Source organism: Ictalurus furcatus, chromosome 6 (genome assembly GCF_023375685.1).
Source record: "Ictalurus furcatus strain D&B chromosome 6, Billie_1.0, whole genome shotgun sequence".
Lineage (NCBI taxonomy): Eukaryota > Metazoa > Chordata > Actinopteri > Siluriformes > Ictaluridae > Ictalurus > Ictalurus furcatus.
The window spans coordinates 1,924,363-1,950,074 of record NC_071260.1 but is presented as its reverse complement, the minus strand read 5'-3'; the positions used below and the strand labels follow the sequence as shown (position 1 = coordinate 1,950,074).

The 25,712-nt window shown below is 41.4% G+C and overlaps 4 protein-coding genes across 5 annotated transcripts; 2 read left to right on the top strand and 2 right to left on the bottom strand.

Moving 5' to 3' along the window:
- Positions 1 to 133: 133 nt before the first annotated feature.
- zgc:136439 (uncharacterized protein LOC678627 homolog) lies at positions 134 to 4,686 on the top strand. 2 transcript variants are annotated; one of them, XM_053626194.1, is made up of 8 exons: positions 134 to 401; positions 1,803 to 1,892; positions 2,088 to 2,167; positions 2,594 to 2,709; positions 3,519 to 3,616; positions 3,714 to 3,782; positions 4,098 to 4,156; positions 4,264 to 4,686. In XM_053626194.1, the coding sequence occupies exons 1-8, from the start codon at positions 207 to 209 to the stop codon at positions 4,382 to 4,384; spliced, it is 828 nt and encodes a 275-aa protein (XP_053482169.1). In that variant the 5' UTR covers positions 134 to 206; the 3' UTR covers positions 4,385 to 4,686. The 2 variants fall into 2 exon arrangements, with proteins under 2 accessions (XP_053482169.1, XP_053482170.1); XM_053626195.1 differs by lacking the exon at positions 134 to 401 and adding an exon at positions 994 to 1,152.
- On the bottom strand, positions 4,114 to 7,189 carry asnsd1 (asparagine synthetase domain containing 1). The gene is made up of 3 exons (XM_053626191.1): positions 5,849 to 7,189; positions 4,914 to 5,095; positions 4,114 to 4,673 (listed from the first exon to the last, which is right to left on the bottom strand). The coding sequence occupies exons 1-3, from the start codon at positions 7,187 to 7,189 to the stop codon at positions 4,427 to 4,429; spliced, it is 1,770 nt and encodes a 589-aa protein (XP_053482166.1). The 3' UTR covers positions 4,114 to 4,426.
- LOC128608472 (ASNSD1 upstream open reading frame protein-like) lies at positions 7,136 to 8,351 on the bottom strand. The gene is made up of 4 exons (XM_053626196.1): positions 8,216 to 8,351; positions 8,069 to 8,122; positions 7,353 to 7,428; positions 7,136 to 7,272 (listed from the first exon to the last, which is right to left on the bottom strand). Exons 1-4 carry the CDS (start codon positions 8,270 to 8,272, stop codon positions 7,232 to 7,234), a joined length of 228 nt encoding a protein of 75 aa, XP_053482171.1. The 5' UTR covers positions 8,273 to 8,351; the 3' UTR covers positions 7,136 to 7,231.
- Positions 8,352 to 16,918: 8,567 nt separating this feature from the next.
- slc40a1 (solute carrier family 40 member 1) lies at positions 16,919 to 25,301 on the top strand. The gene is made up of 8 exons (XM_053626185.1): positions 16,919 to 17,261; positions 17,382 to 17,449; positions 18,154 to 18,313; positions 18,461 to 18,576; positions 20,458 to 20,584; positions 21,315 to 21,563; positions 21,665 to 22,312; positions 23,112 to 25,301. Exons 1-8 carry the CDS (start codon positions 17,228 to 17,230, stop codon positions 23,420 to 23,422), a joined length of 1,713 nt encoding a protein of 570 aa, XP_053482160.1. The 5' UTR covers positions 16,919 to 17,227; the 3' UTR covers positions 23,423 to 25,301.
- The last annotated feature ends 411 nt before the right edge of the window (positions 25,302 to 25,712 follow it).

Sequence of the window (25,712 nt, the reverse complement as noted above, 5' to 3'; positions counted from 1 at the left end):
TGCGAGAGCGAGCGCGTTGTGGGAAAATCCACCACAAGATGGCGCCCTTGCTCGTTTTTGAGCACAAAAACAGTTGCGTATGGCTCTCGTCGTGACGTAAGCGGAAGTGGAACTTGAACTTAGAAACGTTCGACGGAGTTGTGATTGGAAGAGCTTATGGTTTATTTATAGAGTGTTTAGATTGTTGATGTTATAAGAAAGAGGCGATGATGAAAGCTGTTATTTTGGCTGCAGGTTATGGGACGAGGCTGCAGAGGGACATTGAGAAGGACCAGACTGGACTCTTTCAGCATTTACAGGGTGTTGCTAAACCGCTACTTCCGGTCGGAGCATGCGCCCTCATCTCCCATTGGCTGAGAGCTCTCACTCTGTCTGCTTGTGTGGATCAAGTGTTTGTAGTGGTGAGTGTTCTCTAAGGTTTCCTTTCTCAACCAAGAAGCAGAAACCCCACCCTGAAACACATAAAACATGTTTATATCGGAATATTTCTTACTTGCTTGGTGATTCTGGTACTAATTTCTGGGTTGGAGCTGTGTTTGCATTCAGTTTTATTTGTACAGCGCTTTTAATGGTGAACATGGTCCCAGAGCAACTTTACAGAAATATATAAATTCCGGTTATAGATTTTAAATGTATGAATTTATCCCTAACGAGCAAGCCGGAGACGACGGTGGTGAGGAAAAAGTCCCTGAGGAAGAAACCTTGAGAGGATCCAGAATCAGAAGGGAACCCGTCCTCATCCGGGTGACACCGGATAGTGCGATTATAAATCAATCAATAAATCCCTTCTATAAATGTGCTCGTACTACGTGGTCAAATTGTGTAACTGGGAAAATTCATTACAGTTTTCACATGTTTTGTTGAACTTCTCCACTGTTCCCTGATGGAAACCTGAGTGTGAAAACTGTTCGTGGAAATCGCAATCTCAAAGCCATCTTCATGGTTTTTAAGTGCTTCAATCCTCAATAATCTCATGACTGTCACGTAGGCTGTCAAACTAAATAGCGAGTGGTTTCCGAACGATGAGAACTCCAACCAGACGTAAGGTATCAGGATGGAGCAGGCAGGTCCAGAGAGCAGAAGGGGTCAGGAGGGACCACTGATATCAGGAGTAGCATGTGTAGCTCGACGGAAAAGGAGAGAGATTATCAGGTATGCTAATGGTCACGTATTATAGCAATTCCTGTGCGAAATCAGCAACCGTGTCCCTCTCTGATGTCGCAGGAGGATATTGATTTTGCCAGTTATGATGGAGTTTAATACGAGAAACATTTCAGACATACGTGATGGCTGACCCTCAGGTTTCACTATGCAGCTCCTAAAAACAAAAGAGCAAGAGATTTTCTTCTCACTCACCGTTTTCCCAATTTTACGTCCGTGCAAAAGCCGGACTCGGAATTGTCCCCAGAGTACAGTGCAGCTGTAGGACGCAGAGACTGGGCTCATCTAGTTAGAGATCTACAAGATCTGATGAGCAGGCGAGAGCGCCGGACAGACAGTTTAGTGACAGCCAGGTCAGATCAGATATTGCGTAATGTTTTAACATGGTAACTCTTTAGACCGTGACATTACCAGGGGTTAATTGTTTTGTCATATTTACGACGCTACTTTAAGTTCCTGTACGATTAAAAGACGTGGTTTATTTTTTTTTTTCATTATTATTATTATTATTATTATTATAGAGAAGCAGTCTACACTTTAATCATCGTGGACTATGATACTATGACCGGTATATTGTTAATATTATTATTATTATTATTATTATTAAACCTTCTTTTAACATTGACTCTTCTTCTCCACAGACCAATGCTCTTTACCATGAGGCATTCCAGCTCTGGGCTCAAGAGTTCCCCGGTGTTCAAGTTCTTAACGATGGGACGAGAAATAATGAGGTACGGTCCAATCAAATCCAGGACTGACTACAAAACTATACACTCCTGATCCAATGTGAAAAATCAGAGTCTAGACAGATTATTGGCCATCAAACTCTCAGCGTATTAATAGAACATTTCCATGCTTCTTGATGGCACGTTATGACCACTTTATGACCGAATTTTTTTTTTTTAATTTTTTGCGTGTTTGTGCAGGAGCGACTCGGGGCAGTCGCATGCCTTCAGCTGGCAGTGAATCACTTTGCAGTGCACGATGATGTCATCGTGATCGGAGGGTACGTTTTCCTGTACTTCCCCTACAAATTCTCCTGAACGTTCCCAAGAGATTTTTTTTGTTTTATTTTTTTTAGATTTCTTATTTATAAAGGGTGGGGGAATCGCTACAGAGGATGAAGTGTTTAATGAAAGCAGTGAATTCCAGCAGTGATTTGTTGATGCAGTTTTAAAAAAAAAAAAAAAAAAAAAAAAAAAAAAGAGAGAGAAATAATATATTTAAAAAATGAAATGGTCACTGATACGCATGGGGAAAAAACCCAAATGCTTAAAACTTAAAAACGATATACGTTGGGATTTTAGTGTTTCGGCAGTGTAAACACGGCTTTGTAGTCTGTTATCATTTTTTAAAAAAAAGGACATCCTGACTGCCACGCTATGATTCCAGATCGAATTATTGCTGATTCGAGTGCTGTGTTTTTCTCCAGCGACACGCTGTTTAAAGAGGACTTCAGTCTCAGAACGTTCACAGAGCGCTTCGCTGAGTTGCAGAAGAAAAGCCAAGACGGCAACCTGGTGCTCTCGTACCAGTGCGAGGACGAGGGTGAGCATGATTTATCTCATGCTTAATCAGATCGGAGGAGCTTGAAGCCCAGTTGTAACTGTGCATGTAGACGTTATGTTTTGATATCTGGCTCTACTTCTTCATCACGACTTTAAATCGTTTCCGGTTGAGTGAACGCCGGTTTCGGGGTTTATTTTAAAATGGCTCTTTCTTCTTCACGCGAAGCCATTCTTTCCGCATTATGGACTTTCCGTGTTGTGTTTTCGGGGCACCGTGGACTGATTTCTTCGTGCAATTGAAAATCTTGTTGGCCTAACTGCAAGCCCGTGCTATCGTGATCGGTACGATACTGGTACGAATGATCCGTCTTTTGCCGTTTGTTCTGGTCTGTTGGAGTTTTATCATCGTTCTTGTATCCTTTGTACGTTGGCAATCCTCAACCTAGCGTATCTCGTCTGCAGCTTGCGCAAAACGCAGTAACAGCAACCAAAAAGACGGATCGTACTGTATTTCCCCTATTCCGGTATCTCTTCGCCGGCTTCCCGTCAAGTTTAGAATTGCTTTTCAAATTCTAATTGACGTACACGACGCTCTTTCTGGTTCTGCTCCACAGTACATCGTTGACCACCTTCGCCTTTACTCTCCTCCTAGAGCGTTGCGATCACTCAATCAACTTCTTTTATCCGTCCCCCGCCGTCGTACTAAGACGAAGGCTGATCGAGCCTTTTCCGCGGTCGATCCCAAACGGTCTCCCTTTTCACGTGAGGTCCGCTCCATCTTTAGCTCCATTTTGACATCTTTTCTCCATGTTATCTTCTCATGGCTACGTGACACGCTCGCATTTGCAGAAACGTCAAAGTACGGCATCCTGGAGGTGGATTCAGACTTTCGAGTGCAGCGTATGAGGGAGAAGCCTCTTCCGACCGAGACACACTCACGCAGCGCCGTACGTACACACCACACCGCGTATGATACCGGTCACGTCTCCCTACAGCTCTGAGAAAACACACCGAGGGCTTTTATTCTGCCGTGTTTTCTTTCAGTGTCCCTGTTTTTACTCGTTTTCGAGAGCAACGCTTCCTCTGCTGGACGTCTTCCTGAAGGAGAAGGAGGTACTGGAGTTTTCTCAGTTCAGATGTAGAAACGTTAACGCTGCCGATTAATTCATTAAACATCTCATCACTGAAGAGGAAACGCACGCCACACTGCTTTTTTGTTGTTGTTGTTGTTAATATAAAAAAGGTTTTAGAGTTGTTTAAAGCTGTAAATTGAGATGTTCCTCACTGCAGGAAGAACAGGAGTCGGATCAGAACTGATTCCTAATGTGTTAATGGTCTTACAGAAAACATCACCGTAAATAAATAAATTAATAAATAAATAAATAAATACACCGTCCTAATTGAACGCTTCAACCCTCTTCGTTACAGACCAGACCACTTGAGGAGAGAGATGCACCGGGGAACTTCCTGTCATGGCTTCTCTCAAGGTGATTCACGTCAATTCTGAATCATTTTATCCGACTTAAAACGGCGTATATGTTTTGTATAACGTCACGTCGTGTCTTGTATGTTTTCCTGTTTCGTTTTGTTTCAGGAGGCCGGTGTATGTCCATGAGATATCCGGACGGTTCGATGTCGGAAACCTCGCCTCTTATACAGATTGCGACAGATACTTCAGAGAACAGCTTCAAAATCCAGAGCTTTATTTAATATAGTATTCAAACACAGATTCTTCAGTTGCGCACAGGACTCACGCTCTAATTTGCGATCAGTCTCGTGCATTTTTCCGACGCCTTTTCGTGGCTGTTCTCCAGCTTGGCTATCCGAGAACCGAACTGCATGGCTCTCTTGGGCAGTACGGCAGAAGGTCCGAGTCCGAGCTCTACGGCCGCCAGCCTCAGGAGGAGCTTTTCTCCGAGTCCCCGGGGCCGAGACAGATCTGCTTTCTCCCAAACCGGCAGCGTGTTCAGGAAGCTCACCACGTCCTCGTCCAAGTACGGAAATCTGAGCACGGGAATGAGTTTGTGAACACCTTTACCATGATATTTAAAGTCACTTAGAACTAAAAAAAAAAAACAATAATAAACAATAACTATAAATTCTGATTATAGCGTTTCTGTGTCACATTTGTTACTAAATGGCAAACCTGTTAAGACGTTCTTTTGAAGCCCCTCCGCGAGGACGTGGTTAAGGACGTTACACGTCCGTTCAAAGTTCTCAGGATGATCGGAGCTGAAAACTTACCGGGCCTCTTTACCGTGATCCGCGATGATCCGATCGTCTCGTCCGAGATTCCTGGAGGATATTCTGCCCAGCTCCATATCCAGCTCCTTGACCAGTCCCTGTAGACCTGAGGTTTTAAACCGCACTCGGTGTCTGGAGTAACCGGCTAGCTGCTCGTCTGCCCCGATGCCCGTCAGAACGACCTGCCAATGGACAACAGGTCAAATCATCCGCAGAACTAAATAAAGTGCCCCGTTCTCCGTTCGCCGATTACGGGGTTACCCGGATCGGACCGTTAGCGATTTGACGTGATCCCGCGCGGTACGTTCTTCTACGAGGTCGTTCGAGTTGAAAACGTTTCGCCTTACGTAGTGCCAGTCACAAATCGCTTACATGAAGCACCGATAAAGAAACAAAATATTTTTGCGCCGTGATATTCCGAGAAGCTTGCAAGTTTTCTCAATTTTTCCGCAGGTTCGGTCCGAGACGCGTAGTGTGACGTCATGACGACACTACGCGCGAATCGAAGCGGGGTCAGCCAAAGCCCTCTTCGATTCGCGCGTGTCGAACATGAGTCTCGAGACTAAAAGGTCTCGAACGTCACTGCGAAAGAGCGCGCAGAACAATTTCGTGCGACTGTGGTTTCGCCAATTCGAGTAGTTTTCCACAAAAAAATCTGCAAAATCCTGTACGGACCGATTTATAAACTAATCATACAAATTTTTTGTAACGTTAGTCGCTGATCCAGACCTTCGTAGCTGAGCCGTCGCGAATGTTAGTAGAATACTCCTGTAGAACCACCAAATTAATAATGCCTATGTTATTTACTTCCCATTCCGTGTTATACTCCCATATTATATATATATATAAATCTGGTGTACATCATCTCATCTTATATTTGTTAAGTGACCTACAAAGACCGTGCCCAACACTAACACTGGTGGAAAGTTTCCTACCTTTGCCGTCGAGCTGTGCCGCCTCTCTCGCGTTCCCTCCGATACGAATCCGGTTCCTCTGGCTGCAAACCACACGGCGCATCCGATACTGTCGTCCAGAACGGTGTCTAAAGGATGCACCAGGTGGCAGATGGTCTTCCCTCGCATTTCCCGAAGCTCCTCTTGAGTAACGTTGATCTCGACAAAGTTCCATTTCCGCGAAGGACTGAGCGCTGTGAGTTCCCGTAAACCGTCCCGACCGGTTATTCTGTCCGGAACGTCGAACTTCGGTTGAATCGCGTGCTCTTTTTGACCGTGGCATCCTTTCTTCCCTGACCCCTGCTTCGTCTTCAATTCCTGGAGTTTAAAAGCCACGTTGAGGAGGTCGATGGGTCGGTCCGGAGGTACGTAGCGATCGGCAAGAACAGCCAGGATCATGGAATCGATTCCTCCGGAAAAAAGTATGGCGACCTGCGCTTGATCGGGGTTCGACGTGTGGGGAAGGTGCTGCACCCTCCTGCGTACAGCCTCGCCGAGGACGTCTACAAGACGGCGAGCCATTTCTCGCTTCCCGGTGCTTTTTAGAAGCTCCCTAAGGTCATCCAGTGATGTTCGACCGGAATTACAAGAGTTTGGTTCCGCGTCCATCACGTTCATGTTCATCGGCGGAACCGGGGACGACAGGACCAGTCCAGAATCGTTCATGACGAAGGAGACGGAACTGGGAAGACCTTCCCAGGTGAAGTGAGAATCAAGATGACCCCATGAATAAACCTCAACTTTCAGACTTCCCCGCTGTGACCAGCTCTTCAAGTCCAGTCTGTAAACACCAACCGCTGGTACTTCTAAACAGTTTGAGGAACCGAGATCGGGCGAGCGACGAGACACAGACGTCAGCGTGAAGGAACTCTCGTCCGACCCCCAGCTCCAAAGCAAGCTTCTTCTCCCAAAGAAATCCCTCCCAAACCAGATGCAATGTTCCTCTTTCTGGTAATAGATAATCGCCCACGGACCCTTCACCCGACTCAGGACGGACGACACGTCCGACGGACTTCTGCATGATGACAACTGATCGAGAATAACTTTGGTATCGTTTTCCTCAGGTTCCACCGTCAGACCGCCGAACACCTCCCCGTTCCAGAGGAGGAGGTTCCCGTCGTCGTCTTGCAGAGGCTGTGGAGTCAGACTTCCTCTCATGTGGAGGACGTGAGCGGAGAAAAGGCAACTGTAGTCTGGATCCGAGGACCTTTTCGTGACGTCCTGGCTGCGATCGGGTCCCCGATGACGCAGCCTTTCGTAGACATGATCGTGAAGCGCACACTGAGACGAGGTCAAACTCACCACACAGCAGATCCCACACATTTTCCACACACACACACACACACACACACACTCGCCCAGACTCTACATGTCCTGGTATTCTTTCTTCATTTTGTCCAGATCCCCTGTACAGAAAGAAACATTTTATTCAGCTAAGCTCAACAAAACGGCGTGATATGAGAACAGGATGAAGGGGAAGTCTCACTCTTGCAGGTGCTCAGCATCTCTCCTTTATCGGCGAGGAAGAAGATGTTGCTATTCGGCTGCTGGACGAAGACTTTCTGTCGGAGAGAAAGGAGAAGATAAACTTTAACACTTAAAGTCTAAGACCACATAATGAGAACTTATTTTTGGGAGACAGGAGCGTACGCTCTCACGACCAGACTCCCTGCCCAGGAATAAACCCTTACTCAACCCTATTCGCTAATTAGTTGCCCTAACAGGCTGAAAACACCCATAATGCACCCTGGTGTTTGTAGGTATCATGGTGTACGACACTATTTCAGACACACAGTCCATGACGGATTATATTCACGATTAATTAACCGCTCTTTGCACTTTTTCCCCTCTATTTTGAGTGGAGACTCGTATAACTTTAATTTCATTTGCCTGTAATTTAGAAAATGTAATCTACATCGTGTGCCGGATTTAAATAAATCCCTGACTACAATTTAAATCTGAGATAAGAGCAATGGGGTTAAAGTAAATCTTAGATCGCTGTCGACCTAAAAAAAAAACAAAACCAAAACAACAAAAAAAAAAACAGGATGAAGTTTCAGTGTAGATGCAACTTCTAAACCGGGTTTAACATGTGGTGTAAATTTATACACTTTGCATAAACTTTATTTTAATCCAGATTAAATCTTAATCCCTGAGGAGAGTGTGGGGAAGAATTTAAAAAAAAAAAAAATCAACCCTTACCCTGTTTTTCTTCAGATTTGACAGCTCATCAATCACAACCTTCTGTTCCTTGATCTATAAAAATCATGGAAGTGTAAACATGTGCTAATAGTCTAACTAATAAACAGGAAATTTAGCAATGTTTTTCATCATTTATATTCCACTAACCTGCTTATTTAGCTCGTCTTTGGTAGCGCGCTCTTCGTGAACAAGATTAGTAGACATTTTTTATGTAAATAGAAGAAAAGAAATGTTTAGGAAAGCATCGCCGAAAATGTACAAGCGGAAGTCTTAACAACCGGCGTTAGTATCATGTTTTTTAAAACCCCTAACCGTATTCCGGCAAATCCCTCCTCCTGCTCTACGATTGGCCAAGCACGAAGCCGCTGATTGGATATTGAACATGTTACCCGTGTTCTGATTGGTACGTTTCCGTTTTCTATATTCGTCTAGTAGAGTGGCGCAGGGATGACGTCATTTTGTACCGGAACCCGGAAGTTAGCATCAGGCTAGTTCCTTCGACAAAAACCCAGTAAGATTTTGGATTATCGCAAGTTTACAGATACTAACACGTTTTGTCCATCAAGATAATGTTCACAAATGAACACAACTTTTATAAAGTTTGAAGCCTAAATACAACCCCCAGAAATAAGGATCTAACCGTATGCTATGAACGAACTACACCACGGTCGCTCGACTTCAACGTCACCGTCACCAAGCTTCCGAGAACGTTTCCAAACTTGATTTAAAAACATTTTCCATAATACGGATTTACTCTCTGGATGAATCTTCATCCACATTTTGGATTGTGGGATTGTGAACTAGTTTATCTACAATTTTTCCCCCTAATATCCCCGACAACGTCTGTAGTCCCATTTAGCAACATGTCAGCAACCACCTTTTTCAGTACACGTAAATGCTTTTTTTTTTTTTTAAATCACGAGTTATGATTGGTATATTTTATGTCATAGAATCATACGTGTAAATATTTTGAGCTTGTGTTCACTACAGACCTTATTTCAGGCTTTTAACCAAAAGCCCATTAAAAAAAACAAACCCTAACTTCCGGACGGTGGAACCGGAAGAGCTAAAATGCTAAATCGTTTCCGGGTTTTCGCGTACAAAATTACGTCATCCCTGCGCCACTCTATGTGGAAAGAATTTTTCATCATAACATGCTAATAACTATGCTAATCTATTAGCGCATTTTTTGGCTATAACATAAATATATCAAAGTAAATTATACACTATTAGAGCACAAAAGTCTCTACATTTTAACTGTTAGATTGTTAGTATCGTACTAGAGTTCTTAAAACACGTAGATGCAACACAAATTTCGATTCAAATGAATCAAGTGATTTATTAAGAAGAATCGGTTCGATTCGAGTTCATGAGTTGTGATTCAGTATTGACGTTTCTTTCTAATCGACCCTAAGTTTAATTAATTTTAGTAGTCCTGAGACTTTTTTTTAAATGATTTACCTACACGTCTGAGGGACAGTCTTAATATTCTTGATGGTCCTCACTGATTTACACTGAAATTGTATGTTGTCTGAAAAATACCCAAAACATTTTATTATATGCACAAGCTAGCTAGCTAGTCATAGGTGTCCATATTTTCCAGTTGCCAAGTAACAGTGTTCTAGCTAGATGAGTCAACCTTAACACTAGGTGATACCTTATTCTTCTGTGGTGTTATTTATTTATCTATTTATTTATTTAGAAGAATACTCTTGCCACTCACATATGCAATATTGGATCATTTCCCTCAATAAACAAACGACCAAGTGTAATATTTTTGTCTCCTTTGTTTAATTGGGTTCTCTTTATCTACTTTTAAGACTTGTGTGAAAGTCTGATGATTTTCTGATATATTTATGCACTAATAGAGAAAATTCTAAAGGGTTTACAAACTTTCAAGCACCACTGTATAGTAATGCACTCATCCTAATTAATTATCGCTTCTATCATACACAGGGACTTGTACAGTGGACGCTCCACATGAGCTAAGGCTAATGATAAACAAATTAATAAATTTAAACCCTGTAATTTAGCAAAGAAAAGGTATGACTATTGATATGGTGTAGTTTTCTGTAAGTAGGTGGTTAGCATTTATGGAAGGAGTCTCCAGTGTCAGCGCTTTGTAACAGACAGGTAAACAGAGGTAAAACTTTATTTTTTCTGACTTAAATCTTCAGGACATAGGAGTTTACACTATGTGGTTTCTCTGTAATATTACAAGCTGCATTTTTTTTGTCTTGTCAACTTCAAGAGAGGGAAAAAACAAAGGGAGACTGGTCAAGGAATGACTGTTTATAGCCGCTGTATCGTACATGAATTGTGAAAATTGCGAGTAAACTGTGAGAACAGCTTTAGCTGCCTAGCACATCGCCGCTGAGCCTTTTATACAGAATGTAAGGACATTATAAGGAAATGAGACATCAAGAATGTCAACGTTTTCATTAGAAACATGGTGAACACATGATCGCATTTCGAAGCAACTGTTGCATTAATATTATGTACAGTACATTAGTAAACTCTAGTTTAAGGTGTGTAAGGAGTGATCTGTTTACAGCGGGCACTAGTGGTCACTCTTGGTACTGCAGGGTTTTGGTTAACTACAATTCAACATTGATTTAACTTAGTAAATCATACACGAGCTATCTTTTTCCTGTTTTGTGGTTATTGAAGATGAATTGATTAATAAATCAATCACCAAATATCTGAGGAAAATGTTGACATTCCTGATGCTTTTTTTCTGTATTTGTCCACTGTCATTCTGGCCTTACATTGTAAAGGCCAGAATGACAGTCATTACAGAGCCTCAGTCATTACAGTGTTGCCTAGCAACCACTGTCTCTCAATTTTAACCAGTGAAAAAAAAATGAGTTTCATATAATAGCTTGGATTTATAAGGGTTTATCTGGTTAAAGAGACCATTTTTTGAGATACTAAGCATTAACGTTTTGATATTTGCAGCTTGAAATTTACATTACCGAAATATCGGGACAAAGTGGATTTTGAACAACGACCATTCAGACACATTTAGAAACATATTATTCTGTGAACTCAAATACTTACACGATTTAGCTTTTATTCCCCAAACAAGAAAATTCTGGACGCATTATTATAGATGCCAGATTCTGTATTAGATAGCATGTTTGGATTTAATTTAATCGCACATCATTAAAGTGACACACAATCAGTCGGTCATAAGATGAGCACTTAAATGCAAGTGCTGGATACGTATTTGTTCGCACAGATCCGGACCAGCATTGAGTTTTAATGCTAGTTCTTTCCCAATCCACTATTTTGCAATATTCTACATTCATAAGTAACTCACAATCATATACTGATTCACGGTGTTTGTCTGTGCGGTGCGCTCGATTTTGCTCGGGTTATACTGTGCGCTGTAGTCCTGTTGATCTCAGTGCTTCTTTAAAAGGCTTAGTGGTTGACCACATGGCCCGTGTTTGCTCAAGGGAACCTTCTAATGTCACAAACACACCGGTTTGTTTGGCCTCAGTCGTGGACAGAGTGGCACATGAAGTGTCGATTTCTCCGTTACACACCCGTGTAACATCTCTGTGTTGTTGGATCTCGTCCACGTTCAAGAGGATGCTTCAGTTAAAAGAATGACTAAGCTTTTTTTTTTTTTTTTTAAAAAAAAAAAAAGAGCAGAATTGAAAGTATGAATACACATTGAAAAAAAATGGGAAGAAGACACGTTATACTAGACTGCTCATGTTTAAAATGAACAATCTAAGAGCAATCATATTCGTTCCATTAAATGAAAATATAAAGCAAGTCACATCTAATATCACACGATCAACCAAACCTATCACCTAGACCTAAAGACAAGCCGCTAAAACAAGTCCTCCTGTTGGAGAACAACAGCACGGTCATCCGCCTGAGTAATTTGTTTTCTATTTTTCAGATTTCAGGTGTATTTTTAGTTTTGTGAGCACCGAATGTGGCCACCGTTTTTTTTTTTTATTATTATTTTTATCTAAAACCACAGCCAAAGGTGTCATTGTTTGTAAAGGAAAAACAACAAATATTCATGACCGCTAGAGACAACGAGACACACCAGCGCAGTCATTTCTCTTTGTTGGACAGTATTGCGAAAGGTAACTTCACTAAACCACTAACCACAGGATAAAACCTCCCTCATGTTTCACCCTCAGGCCACCTTACAACATCCTCACAGCAGCATATTATTTTTGAATAAAACGCTGTCAGTATTTCGGTAATTGGAAAATTGCATTACTCTCCCTAATGGGGATGAAAATGCTAAAAATATAATACAGCGTACCAGGTAATGCGGTGTGCTGTTATAGGAAAATAATCAGTGACACAGGGTTACAGTTACCACTCTGAAGGTTATGGAATGAAATCTGCGCCAAACGTATCGAGCGTAACTTTTCAAGAAACGAACAAAAATATGCAACGAGAAAAAAAGAAAAAAAAAAAGAGTCTGAATCTTTTGTTATCAAAGGATTAATAAATCATTCTTTGTTAACAGTTTACGCTTTAAAACTTTTCGTTCACGCTCCGCAAGTTTACGTTCGCCATTCCGGCACAAACCTCTGGTGTGGGCGGGGCTTAACAGCGATTTACTCTCATTTTACTCTCCGTGAGATGCGGATCGACAGCTCCCTGACCTGGAACTAGAGAGTGCAGTGGTGTGATTTTGGGAGAGCGTTCTGTTCTCTGTATAGTTATAGTGTTTGTGCTTTGTAGTGGAACTTACTTACTTACCGAGTCAGTATATTAGTTCGTAATTAATGTTCGAGTTTTGGGTAGTCTTATTTCAACTGGACACTCGAGCTGTCGATCCAAGTCTCACTAGCCAATGAGAGTAAATCGCCGTTAAGCCCCGCCCACACCAGAGGTTTGCGCCAGAATGGCGAACGTATACTCGCGGAGCGTAAACGCAAAGTTTGAAAGCGTGAATTAAAACTCTGGCAGCGAGTTCATAAACCACGATTGGCATAAAAGAAGCTTTTATTTGAAGACGACGTTGAATTTTTGCCCCCGAGTTCACCGTGTTCAGTTTCAGAGCATTTTTCTTTTTCCTCACTGTACATTTTTGTTCGTTTCTTGAAAAGTTACGCGGAATACTTTTGGCACAGATTTAATTCCACAGATGGTGCTAAACAGCACGTTTTATTAGTTGTTCTTATACAGCAGCGTTTTGACCATGATTACTATTTTTAATTTATTAATGAACCCCACGTCGTTCATTTCATCTGTTTATATCCACATTTCATTTTCACGACAGAAGTTTCTTCCTGGTCTCATTTACGTCACAGCAGCTATAAACAGTCGTTCCCTCACCAGCCTCTCGTCATTCTCTCTCTCTCTTGATTAAGTTATTAAGACAAAAGAAAAAGGAGAAGCGGAAACTCCTCTGTCCTGAAGATGTCGGGAAGACTTTAAGTTACAGCTTTACCGCTGACTGTCACGAAGCACTGACGCTGGAGACTCTTTCCATTAAATGTTCAATAAACGTCTCCTTATAGACAACGCCACCGTACCGACGATTACAGATGTGGGCGTACAAGTCCCCGTGAATGAGCTGTTACTATAGAGACAAATATAAACCTGTGATTTGCAGCTGCACTACTGTCACAGCCGTAGTTGTCGAATATTAATCGACACCTTCTGACCAATCAGATTTCAGCATTTGAGAACAGTACTCTGGATTCGAATAGGGAAGCGTTTGGATTTTCGTGGCCGTGCTTAGTCAGTGTATATGATTTTAAAGAAGTGAAGATACACCAAGTACAACTACAGCAATTCAGCTTGATAAATGAGGAAAAGAAACAGGGAAATATCACCGATAGGTACCGTTTCACATGGATCCGTTCGATGGGTTTTATATTAAGCTATTAAAAAGGCATGCTACAGGAACTTCAGGGATTTTTGCTGTTGTTGCTGCTGCTAGTAAAAAACATTCAGTGATCTAATGAGAGGAACGGGTCTGAGCCAAAATATGTAGAAACGGCTGTCTCGGATCCAACATTTCTGCCGTGGCTAGCCATGTGTGTGCCAGAGAACAGAAAAGTTGTTTTAAAGACCAAAGAGAAATGAAAAGATCTGTACGATACACTGATTTTCGTGCGTGAACGTGGAAGACACGATTAGCAAACCGATCACGAGAGCCGAGTGGAAAGGCGCGTTAGTAAAACTACGAGAAAAGACGCTCTCTGTAAACACCCAGGAGGGAACGTCGTGCCAGGATCCGAGTTACGAAGTTCCTAACAGACTGCGTGACTCGATAATCTTATCCTCGGTGCGCGGATAAGAGATTGGGCTCGTATAGGAGTTTGAAATCCTGATGTTAAATCAGATCCTCAAGAACTACTCTACAAACGTGCACATTTTCTGAAGAATGAATTCCATCTTTGAAACAGCAGCCAGAAGTCTGACGATGAGTTACAACTCATGCGTGTGTCTTCTAAATGTGAATGCCGTCATTGTTTTGGAGCACACTAGCTTAAAGATAACCTTAAGACTGAGATATTCGTACTAAAAGCCACAAAAACTGTAACCTGGTACCTTTAATATGGACACTTTTTTTTTCTTCACATTTTTACGTCAGTTTAATACTGACTCTCAACTTCCACTTTAAAAAAAATAATAAAGTTGTTACGATACTCCGTATGTTTACTTTAAGTAATTTTTTTTTAACCTGTGCTTTTTCCATCCCTGTAGAAGTGTTATACACAATTCTAGGCTCTTCACTCAGCATCCATTCTCAAAACCACTGCCACTTTTAACCAACTTAATTATTACTTATACTTTATGCTCCTGTTTGTTTGTCTAATGTGTTATTTTATCGCTTCATTGTTTTATATTCCTTATGCACTTTGGTCAGTGCAAGTTGCTTTAATTGAACTGTCAGAATAAATCATACTTGTCCAAATAGACAGAAATGTGAGAGCACGTAGTTAAAATCTATTTAGTAGTTAGTAGACGTAGTTAAATTCTATTCTCTGTGGCTTTATGTGAAAACACAGAGGGATTTTATTCATTCTTTGAACTATGTCAGGATACAGGACTTTAAAGTACGGGCTTATGTCATTAGAATATAATGCACATTCCTGCGGCTGCCCAGGTCTGAGGTTGAGAAACAATGATCTCACTGAATATGGTACGGTCAGCAACGATGCATTTCTGAGTAATCACATCAAAACAAACAGAAACACGAGGTATGTTTGTTTTTATTTTTTTAATCACAGTATTTTGGCGTACAATTTCAGTTACCCTGTATTACTATAATACGGTGATCTCTAACCCTGTTCCAGGAGATCTGCTAAACTTCTTTATGGAGGCAGGTAATCACGGCTATTATATATCTATCGCACTACTCTTTTCTTTTTTTTTTTTAATAATAATAATAAAAGTACAATAAACCTCGTAACAACCTTCGAAAGAGTGGGTAAACTGATTGTATAAAATTTACATTATACACAATGGTCATTGATAACACGTGATATGAACAGACTTATTCGTAAATCGTTCACAAGGATCTTTTAAGAAATGGGGTAAATTCAGGTTAGTCAGGAGAACAATTTAACAATCCTAGGTGTAAGGAGACTCGTATATCGTTGAAGTGTAACTGTCGAAGAGTGACTGATTTTATATAAGAAGGACACCTTCAAGTTTAAACCACTTAGTTGTTTCAAAGTAAGCAGGGCCAAAGCAAATCCATAAATGAACACAAATACAAACTAGCTGTTGAGTTAGGACAAAAAGTAATGGCACCCGATCAAAGGAGGAAGCGTTAACGTGTGTCTGTAGTAGCCGGTGCGCTGTAGTGGCTGAGCTGCATTACTGGACGATTTAGTGCAGGCCGCACCTAGGAGGCGCTCTTTCACCGTTTAATCACCATTTTTTGTTTTCAAATCTCTGTGAGCTCTGCCTTTCGCGGAGTTTTGTGAGCATGAACACGTCTGGCCTTTTACGCCCGATTGTCGTTTATCGACATACCCAAGAGTACGAAGGAAATCAGTAAATCTCGACTTTTTATGTTTTACGTTATGTTTTTGGGTCGTCCGGGCGTCCGTCCGTCGACCTGCGATTCCATCTGAGATTCTCTTTAGCGCGATATCTCAAGAACGAACGGTTTGTCGGATTTATATGCAACTGTCATCGTAGCCAGCAGATGAATGGATTCGACATCAGAAGCGATTCAAATAGGGTCAAGGTCGCAGCAAGATCAAATGTCTGAAAGAGTTTTTTTCTTCAATAGCTTCCTTCCTTTGCAATTTAAACGTACAAATTTGCACCGAGAACGATTAGATTTCCTCCCAAAAAAAAATACAACAAAAAAACAATGGTGACAAAATATATTTGAAATAAACGCAGACATGTAAACGTTGTCCTTCATCACCACAGAGCTTTCAACATAACAGATTGTTTCCGTGCACAAGTCAGGTAATAGATATGTGTGTGTAAGCACAACAGGAAATTTTAAGTCTGTAACGTTAAAGAAACGGTGCCTATACTTAATATTAAAATAGTGTCCATAGTGTTTAGGCTGGAAAAATGACCTCTTTGTCCGTGATATTGATTTCTATTCATTTCGTGAAGGGTGCCAATAATTATGGCGTTCACAAGGCCTCTTTATGGCCCCAGACCTCTAATATGAACACCTACAAAGCGTTTAAAGTTTTCTTAAATCGAATTATTGTGCAAAAAAATAAGCATAGCGCTAGGAAACAAGACAATGACAGAGCGCGTCCCCCGCCCCCCTTCTGACAAAGCATACCTTGGTAAACAAAGCACACTGCAGAGCGCGCGATCTGATTGGCTGGTGTTGCGTCACGTGTCGAGCCCGTGCGCCGTGCGCGTTCATAAAGCGCGTCGGCGGCGCGCATAAGAGTAAAAGCTTTTCGAGGGGCTCCCGTGGTATATCGGGAATTCTTTAATTCGCCTTTTTTCAGGCAATAAAACCTCGAACAAGAGGTTTTATTTCTTTCCGACTTCAGCTACAGTGATAGCTAAGTTTGGAAAGGAGAGGAAAGGTAGACGTAGACGGGCTTTTTTTTGCAAGAGATTAAGGTTTTATGTTGTATGTTTTGCTGCGAATTGACAACCGCTACGAAGGAATATACATATATTTTTTTATTTCTTTCATTGCACAAAAAAAAACTATAAAGTGAAGTCGAAATGAAAGGCTCAACATCTAAAAAGGGCTGTTGTGGTAAGTGCGTTTAGATAAAATACAACCGACATAAAAGTCAATAACAAGTGTTGACGTATACTGGGCTTTCTCTTTCCTTTTTCATTTATTTAAATTGGTATATTTTTTCTTTCTTTCCAGATTCTACGCGTGACTTTTTCAATTCTGCGAAGTTTCTCATCTATGTCGGACATGCTTTATCAACCTGGGTGAGTTTATTGTAATTTTAACTATAAATAACAATGTATGCGAATAACACATTAATTATGCATGCATATAATTATGCATATAAGTCATTAATTATGCATGCATATAATTATGCACATTAATTGTGCGTGTTTTACATTTGCAGATATTTATCTTCTCGGTATATGTACACGCAAAAAGCATACATGCATGGTTATGAGTTGTTTTTCATCATTTTATATTTATAAACAAAAAGAATGCATTATTTAAAAAATATATATTGATTTTATTTATAAAATATGGATACTGTTATAAAATGTAACCAAACTTTTTTTTTTTTGTGTGTGTGTGTTGTTATAAAAGTATATCTGAGGTGTTAAGTTACTGTGATTGTGAGGAATACATTTTTATTTTCATGCAGCCTGAGCAGGTCTCGGTATTAATTATATGTAAGAAATCGTAGTGATTATTTTGTGCTGTAATATTCCCTCATTGGCAACGCGCCAACAAATTAGTGGCGCATTTTATTATTAATATAGCATTAATTAATTAATTAGAAACGTGAGGATTTCCTGAAATGAAAGATGGGGAAAATGAAACAATTAGGCAAAAAAAAAAAAAAAAAAATAACGTAAATAAATTTGATAGTTATTCATAATGGAGATCTAGAAGTATTGGCACCCCATGAGTTTGTGTGTGTGTACATTGCTGTTGTTTTGTCTTGCAGGGGGACCGCATGTGGAACTTTGCCGTGGCTGTGTTTCTGGTCGAGCTGTACGGAAACAGTTTGCTCCTGACCGCTGTGTACGGCTTGGTGATGGCGGGATCGGTGCTGCTGCTTGGGGCCATCATTGGGGACTGGGTGGACAAAAACCCTCGACTCAAAGGTAAAAGTTCCTCTTGTTTACTGTTCTATTGTGTGCATACACTCCAGCTCTGGAATAATAAGCAGCATGTCATTTGTATCTAATATCCAATCCTACAGTAATTACAGACTTTACGGTTTCAAGCTGTTGATTTGTGTTTGTTGTCAGTGGCCCAGACGTCTCTGCTCGTCCAGAACTGTTCAGTTATCGTGTGTGGTGTCCTGCTGATGCTGGTGTTCCACTTTAAAGAATCACTCACACACCTCTATAACGGATGGCTGCTGGTGAGTGTTTGATTAATTCTGGTTTAAAGTGGTAGTAGGTTCAGTACTGTAGTTCTTGCCATATACAGGTTATGTATGATTTTAAAAATATAGTAAGAGCTCCCTTTGGTTAAAATTCAAGGTTTGTATAGATTTTGGGGTTTTAGTATTTTTATTTGTATTTTTATTTAGCTACAGTTTCGGGTTTTAGTAGTTTTTTAGCTACAGTTTTCTGCAGTTTGGTAGTTTTTTAGTTAATTTTCTGGGTTTTAGTAGTTTTTTAGTTAGTTTTCTGGGTTTTAGTAGTTTTTTAGTTAATTTTCTGGGTTGTAGTAGGTTTTTTTAGCTACAGTTTTTGGGGTTCTAGTAGTTTTTTTTAGCTAAAAATTGTTACAGTTTTCGGTCTTAATTTATTAACTACAGTTGTCAGGGTTTTAGCAGTTTTTAGCAACAGTTTTGTACAGCTTTTAAAACAGTATAATAAAATTTTGGTGCATTTCTGTAAATCTTTAGGTGAAACAAACCTCAGTAAATTGATGAATAACTTGTGTTGACTAACTTGGTTACTGATGGTTTATTAAACCTAAAGTTCATGATTTTTAATGTTAAAGCATCGCCGAAATTCGATGTTATGCTGTTAAAGTTGTATGGACTTAGGACTCTGTGTCTTTGTAATCTATAGTACTCTGTATTTTATATTTACCCTTTCGAGGATACAGTTAAATGCAAAGTTCAGAAACAAAAAAAGACCCGTTCCTTCTTTTTAAACTACACAGGAGTTAAAATGACTGCTTAAAGAAAGTCAGTTTCTTGTAGACGAGTTTATAGGTTAAAGGGCAAGTAGCAGCTCTCTTTCACCTGGAAACGATAAGGGAACACAAGGGATTCTGGGTCACTGACACCTTATCTTTACATAAAGGAACTGCTAGTGTTATGTCCAGCCCTTTTTTATCCCCTTATATTCTTTGCTTGTTAATTAGTTATTCTTATAAAAGCATAACTATGGTAACGGCAGTGATATGGGTGTGAGGAATGTTCCGAGAGTTGAACGGGGTTAAAGCCGAGGTTGGGGAGGGACTCGTCACTGAGCTGTCAGCAAAAAACAGGTGCCTCGACGTGTGCAAACGAGGCGTGTTTTAGAGCTGGTATTAGCACACGTCCCTGTATTACACAGCTGTAACCTGACAACACAGCTAAAAAAAAAAAAGAAACAGAGACTTGTTTCTGACTGTAAACCGGGCTGTGAAGGGTTAACATACCGCAGATAGCGCGTGTCCTTTTAGATAAATGAGGTTGCTGTTTTTCTGGTCTGCGCCTGAATGTAGGCATTTATCCACATTCTAACCTTAGTATTATTATTAATGATGATCTTTAGAGCAGACAAAGTCAAATTTCGACTGAAAAGGTGTCTCACTGCCTGTGCAAGATTAACCTATCTGGTCACGTGACAACCTCCCACGTTACTCAGCTTATTCATTTAGATATTCCTCACGAGTGCAGGGTGTTTTTGGGGTTTAACAATACAGTATCTGGCTCAGTGGTGGTCATGCTACATTGACGGATGGGGTAGAGAGGTGCCAATACTTTGTACAGAGCAACAGCTGGACTCCAGTGTGTAAATGTACACCTACAAAGTGAGCTATATGTTAGCGGGACGTGTAAAATGGTAAAGGAGTGTATATACTGAAGTAAGAAACTCGAAATGTACAGTGTGTTGTTTTATTAGATGAGTTGGAACTTGTGTTGCTTTATCAAACTCCAGTGTGACGTGTTCTTCATAAATTTGGCAGTATTTTTTAAAAAATAAATAAATAATAATAATAATGTTGAATGTGTGTTGGCTGCTGTCGATGTGCACAGATGTGTCACACTTTTGCCGCCGTCGTTGTTGTTGTTTTACAGACGTTTTGCTACATTATGGTCATCAGCATCGCTAACATTGCGAACCTGGCCAGCACTGCCATGTCCATCACCATTCAGAGGGACTGGGTGGTGGTGGTGGCTGGAGATGACCGCAGCAGCCTGGCAGGTCAGACATCAACACGGTTTCTCTACACATTCTCCGTCATCCATGCTACACAAACACTCTTTTTAGTATTGTAGTGTCACTTGAGCGACGATGTGTGTTATAACTTTTCATTTATTGAAGAAGGGGACGCGAGATACGTTTGTAGTTAGGTTTAATGTTGTGGAACGTCCGCAGAATGTTAGTTCCTGTTCTTACTTGCGTTATAACAGCTCCCAGCGTCCCATATTTTTCATGAAAAACGGACTTTAAACGCTTAATAAACCCAGAAAGTAATCTGATCGCCATCATCTGCAACCGTCAGACTGCTTATAGCTTTATAAAATCTCAGGGTAATTACATCAAGTTCACCTGCGGCATGTTAATTACTTTCTTTGAGCGTCATAAACCTGCTGATCCGCTGGAATTTACGGCTGCATTTTAACAGGGTCACACAGACAGCACGTTAAAAAACAGGAAACGCCGAATTCGGAATCGTAATCGGAAATTTAATTCACCAGAGGAAATAAGGGTTATAAAAAGTTATAGAATAACTTATCATTGGAGTTTATTTTTCCTGATACAGCATGACACGGTGTTTTATTTCAACTGACTGACACGAACCCGATCTTTTTGTCGAGTTTAAATTTGATAAAATAACTCTAAACCGAAAGTTTAGACTCCATTTTCTCCGCTTGCTTCTTTAAGCAACGAGTGAGAAATAATTTTTTTTTCGATTCACTTCCTGTTCTAGACATGAACGCCACGGTGAGAATCATCGACCAGCTGACCAACATCCTGGCCCCGATGCTGGTGGGACAGATCATGGCGTTCGGTTCCCATTTCATGGGCTGTGGTTTCATCTCGGGCTGGAACCTCTGCTCCATGTGTCTGGAGTACTTCATCCTGTGGAAGGTGTACCAGAAAACGCCAGCGCTGACCATCAAGGCAGGACAGAAAGACTTCGGGAACCAAGAGATGAAGCAGCTGAACGTTCAAAGAGGTGAGAATTTTATAGGAGAGGCACAGTTTCACGAAAGACGTTTTTTTTTTTTTTTTACCATTTTATCATTTCATACACTTTCTCTTGTGACTTTCTCTCAGAACTGGAGAACAGCGAAGGCCTGGCTGAAGGTTCACAGCTGATGAACGAGAGTGCTGCGGGGAAGTCGGAGGAGAGTACAGAGGAGAAGAAGAGCTGCTGTTATCAGATGTCCGAACCCCTGCGCACTTTCCGTGACGGCTGGGTCGCCTACTACAACCAGTCCATCTTCTTCGCCGGCATGTCGCTAGCCTTCCTGTACATGACCGTCCTGGGCTTCGACTGCATCACCACAGGTTACGCCTACACGCAGGGCCTGAACGGCTCCATCCTCAGCATGCTCATGGGAGCCTCGGCCGTGTCGGGTATCTGCGGCACCGTGGCCTTCACCTGGGTGCGCAAGAAGTGCGGCCTCATCCGCACCGGTTTCCTCGCCGGCGTGGCTCAGCTGTCCTGCCTCTTGCTCTGTGTCGTGTCCGTCTTCGTTCCCGGAAGCCCCTTCGACCTGAGCGTCTCTCCCTTCCAGAGCATGATAAGCCATCTTCTGGGGGACAACGTGCCGCTGCCCGAGGCTCCCACCATGGCCAGCAGGATCACCGAAGCCCAGGCGGCGCTCAACATCTCCACCATGCAGGCCGAGGAAGTCCCGTATGTCGAGTCCTATCTGTCCGTCAGTCTTCTCTTCGCTGGAGTTATTGCTGCTAGAGTGGGTACGTAGACGTGTTTCATTTAAATCAAATACACGAGCTGACTTCCCCCCCCACCACCCCAAACACTAGTGCGAAAGGTTGGATAACATGAAGATGAATTATACCAAGCCTGGGTGTTCAGTTCATTCAAATATTTATTCTGGTCGGTTGCTATTTTCATTTAAGGACAGAACACATTAGTTAACGTCACTATTAATGATGTAGACATGTGATTTGAGCTCATTTAGATAAAAATGAGATAAAAACCACAATGCATCATTAAAGAACACGGTTACATTAACCGCACTAGAAGTATGCTGAATGCGTGTGCTTTGAACACCTTTTAATTAATAACTTTTTTTCCCCTTTAAAAAGGCGTTTTCCCCTAAAAACAAACAAACGCAGCTCGTCATGTCTGAACCCCTGCAAAAAAAACCGTAAACTCCCCTGAAAAGCTACAGCTTTACCTCTGACTGTTAGAAAGCGCCGACGCCGGAGACTCCTTCCATAAACGTCAAATAAGCGTCCCCTGCTTACTTTAAGAAAACATCTCTCCATCAACACTTTTGTGCAGCATCCGTCGTACATATGAGCCGTTACTATAGAAACGATGATGTATGGCATTTAATATCAGATCCAAAGAATCTACATGCGTAGTCGAGGTGTTTTACTGGATCACTGGGTTAACGGAAAAAGAGAAACAGTAGTCAGCTGTCGGTGTGACACAGGAGCTGTAAAGTCAACCTTTGAGGCCAATCATCAATCGTGTTCATGTGGCAGCCATCAGCTGACTCGTTATTTCCTCCGCTCTCTCTCTCAGGTCTTTGGTCTTTCGACTTGACCGTGACCCAGCTCATCCAGGAGAATGTTGCCGAGGTGGAGCGAGGGATCGTCAACGGCGTCCAGAACTCCATGAACTACCTCTTGGACCTGCTGCACTTCATCATGGTCATCCTGGCGCCCAACCCCGAAGCTTTCGGTCTGCTCGTCATCATCTCCGTCTCCTTCGTCGCCATGGGTCACATGATGTACTTCAGGTTCGCCTTCAGGAGCCTCGGGACTCGGCTGTTCCTCTGCTGTTCGCCCGAGCAGAAAACGGACGCCGACTCTCCCTCACTCCCGTCCGTGTAAGCCGTTTAGAGGGACGCTGATCCCTGCCACGACGACGTGTATTACTCTGAAACGCTGCGCGATCGTACTAACCACGCTTGCACAGCCAGTGTATCTACTCATACTCATAGTTAGCACCGTTCACCTCCGAGGTGCCGCAGTAAGGACGCAAAGAGAAAAAAAAACCAAACGCCATCACTCTTCAGTTCCCTTTACCGTGCTGCATGTGACCTGTATTTATTCAGCTTAGCTAGTGCATGCTTAATTCAGTACTATTTTAGCAGTGTATTGTTACTTAACGATTCATTTCTCGTTATCGTTTTTTTCCCCCTCTCGCAATTCAGGGGTAAAGAGCCACATTCAGGAATGCATACGAGCTACAATCTGACATTACGTCTGATCTATAGTCATTTTTGACATATTTGTCAGCTTTGGTGGTGCTAATGTGTTACTGCAAAAGCTATGCACTCACATGGTTTTTTTTTTTTTTTTTTTTTTTAATAAATCCGAAGTGGAACTAAAAATTGCTTCAGGAGGAAGGAGTGAGGGGAAAACATCCGTCTGCCTTTATTATACATTCCAGGAGTTATGTGAATATAATATAATACAATATATTAAATAGGCATTTCTACTTTTTAAACAATCCAATGGCAACTTGACTTCAGAGTTTTTGTTTTTTTTACTTCACTCAAAGCATTGCATTAAACTGCGAAATATTATATTATAGTATACATGTTAAAATAGTGATTTCTGCTTTTTTAAGTCTGTTGTACATGGCAACCTCGATAGCAACTTATCAAGGGTTTTTTTTTTTTGTTGCCCATTTTAATTGATCTCAATCAGAGAAAATTGGCCCAGTGTGTGAACCTGCACGTTCAAATCAACACGACGCCCTTTGATTTTAAATTTAAATAGCACAAAATAAATACAAAAGATTTTTCTTTCTTACCAACCCACCACCACCCATCCACCATTTTTTCCAAACACGAGCACTTTACGTGATTAAGACATAAGCGCATCAATGCACATTCAGGTCTGTTTAACATTTTGCACAATTTCCCGCCGTAGCAGAGTACCAGCTGCACAAATCCAGCTTTAACGATCCGCCGAAGAAGAAGAAGGAAAAGAAAACGTCAGCTTTTACAAGGGAATAAAATCTCAGGCTCGGTCCAGAATTCATTGGTCTTGCTCAAGTACAAAGTAAACACGGCATATTTATTATTTCAGTGTGGGTTTCGAGGGACGTGTCTAACGACCTGCCAAACCAGAAAGTGCAGACGGCAGAGACGCTTTTCTGTGGGGCGTTTGTGTGTAATAACGGAGGTTAGAGAGGAGCACGGGTCAGCTGTAGAGGACGTCTGGTGTTCTTCAGCTGAACGCTGAGTCAGCGCTGAAGACTGCCGAAGGGCAGCTGGTCTCCGTGTGCACACGCAGGTGTTAACAAATGGCGATAGTTCTTTTTATTTTTACGTTTTCGCCCCAGAAATACGAGCACATAGCCAGCAACGGGACACTGTTAAAGATTATATTCTTCTTTCAGGACTAGATTAGATTCTTCTGTATTTACGACTCTGCTGAATGTTTGTGACAAAATATGATGTCTCTATCTTTGATATTTTTTTTTTTTTGTGTACATCTGTAAAGTGTTTTTATATATATACATATACACGCATACATATAAAAAAATATAAATATATGTTCTAGTGTAGTGTTCTAGTTAATCCTCATAGTATTGTAGCGTTGTAATGAAACATCACTGTAACGTGCTGTACGACACACAGAATCCACAGACATGTGACAACAGAGACACTCCACTCTGATGGAGGAACAGCAAACAGCTCGGGAGTCATGTGTTTCACATACTTGCTTTAAAAATTTGCAATAAAGACTTTTTTTTTTTTACCCATGCACAGCGACGGTGTGTTTTCTGCCAGCATACAAAAACTAAAGAGCTGATCTTGCGAAAGTTTCCCCCTGGCTTGTGTCCACCATTCGTTGTTCAGGGTCACATTCCTGCTCTCATTCATTCAAACTGGCCTCTCACTGTGAAAGAAGCCAAAGCATTAAAGCGACAGTTTAGCGCCAAAAATAAGGGAGTTCACCATGTTCCCTGTTTACTCGGACGCTCTCAAGATGATTTTGTTGAACGTTTCGGATTGTCGTCCTGAACGCCCCACGGTTCGTTTTAACGTCTGAGAAATAAAATATCCTTGAATTCCGGGGTATATATATATGTGTGTGTGTGTGTGTGTGTATAGGGGTGTCACAATACCAAAAATCTAGTAGTCGGTAATGATACCAAAGTCGATAC

Excerpts from the sequence above, each read along its gene's own strand:
- zgc:136439 (XM_053626194.1), top strand. The coding sequence starts at position 207 with ATGATGAAAGCTGTTATTTTGGCTGCAGGTTATGGGACGAGGCTGCAG. Across the intron at positions 402-1,802 it reads TGGATCAAGTGTTTGTAGTG|ACCAATGCTCTTTACCATGA; the intron begins GTGAGTGTTCTC and ends TCTTCTCCACAG. Across the intron at positions 3,783-4,097 it reads TCTTCCTGAAGGAGAAGGAG|ACCAGACCACTTGAGGAGAG; the intron begins GTACTGGAGTTT and ends TCTTCGTTACAG.
- asnsd1 (XM_053626191.1), bottom strand. The coding sequence starts at position 7,189 with ATGTGTGGGATCTGCTGTGTGGTGAGTTTGACCTCGTCTCAGTGTGCG. Across the intron at positions 5,096-5,848 it reads GGCACAGCTCGACGGCAAAG|GTCGTTCTGACGGGCATCGG; the intron begins GTAGGAAACTTT and ends GTCCATTGGCAG. Across the intron at positions 4,674-4,913 it reads GATCACGGTAAAGAGGCCCG|ATTTCCGTACTTGGACGAGG; the intron begins GTAAGTTTTCAG and ends TCCCGTGCTCAG.
- LOC128608472 (XM_053626196.1), bottom strand. The coding sequence starts at position 8,272 with ATGTCTACTAATCTTGTTCACGAAGAGCGCGCTACCAAAGACGAGCTA. Across the intron at positions 7,429-8,068 it reads CAAATCTGAAGAAAAACAGG|AAAGTCTTCGTCCAGCAGCC; the intron begins GTAAGGGTTGAT and ends TCTCTCCGACAG. Across the intron at positions 7,273-7,352 it reads GATGCTGAGCACCTGCAAGA|GGGATCTGGACAAAATGAAG; the intron begins GTGAGACTTCCC and ends CTTTCTGTACAG.
- slc40a1 (XM_053626185.1), top strand. The coding sequence starts at position 17,228 with ATGAAAGGCTCAACATCTAAAAAGGGCTGTTGTG. Across the intron at positions 17,450-18,153 it reads GACATGCTTTATCAACCTGG|GGGGACCGCATGTGGAACTT; the intron begins GTGAGTTTATTG and ends TTTGTCTTGCAG. Across the intron at positions 18,577-20,457 it reads TCTATAACGGATGGCTGCTG|ACGTTTTGCTACATTATGGT; the intron begins GTGAGTGTTTGA and ends GTTGTTTTACAG.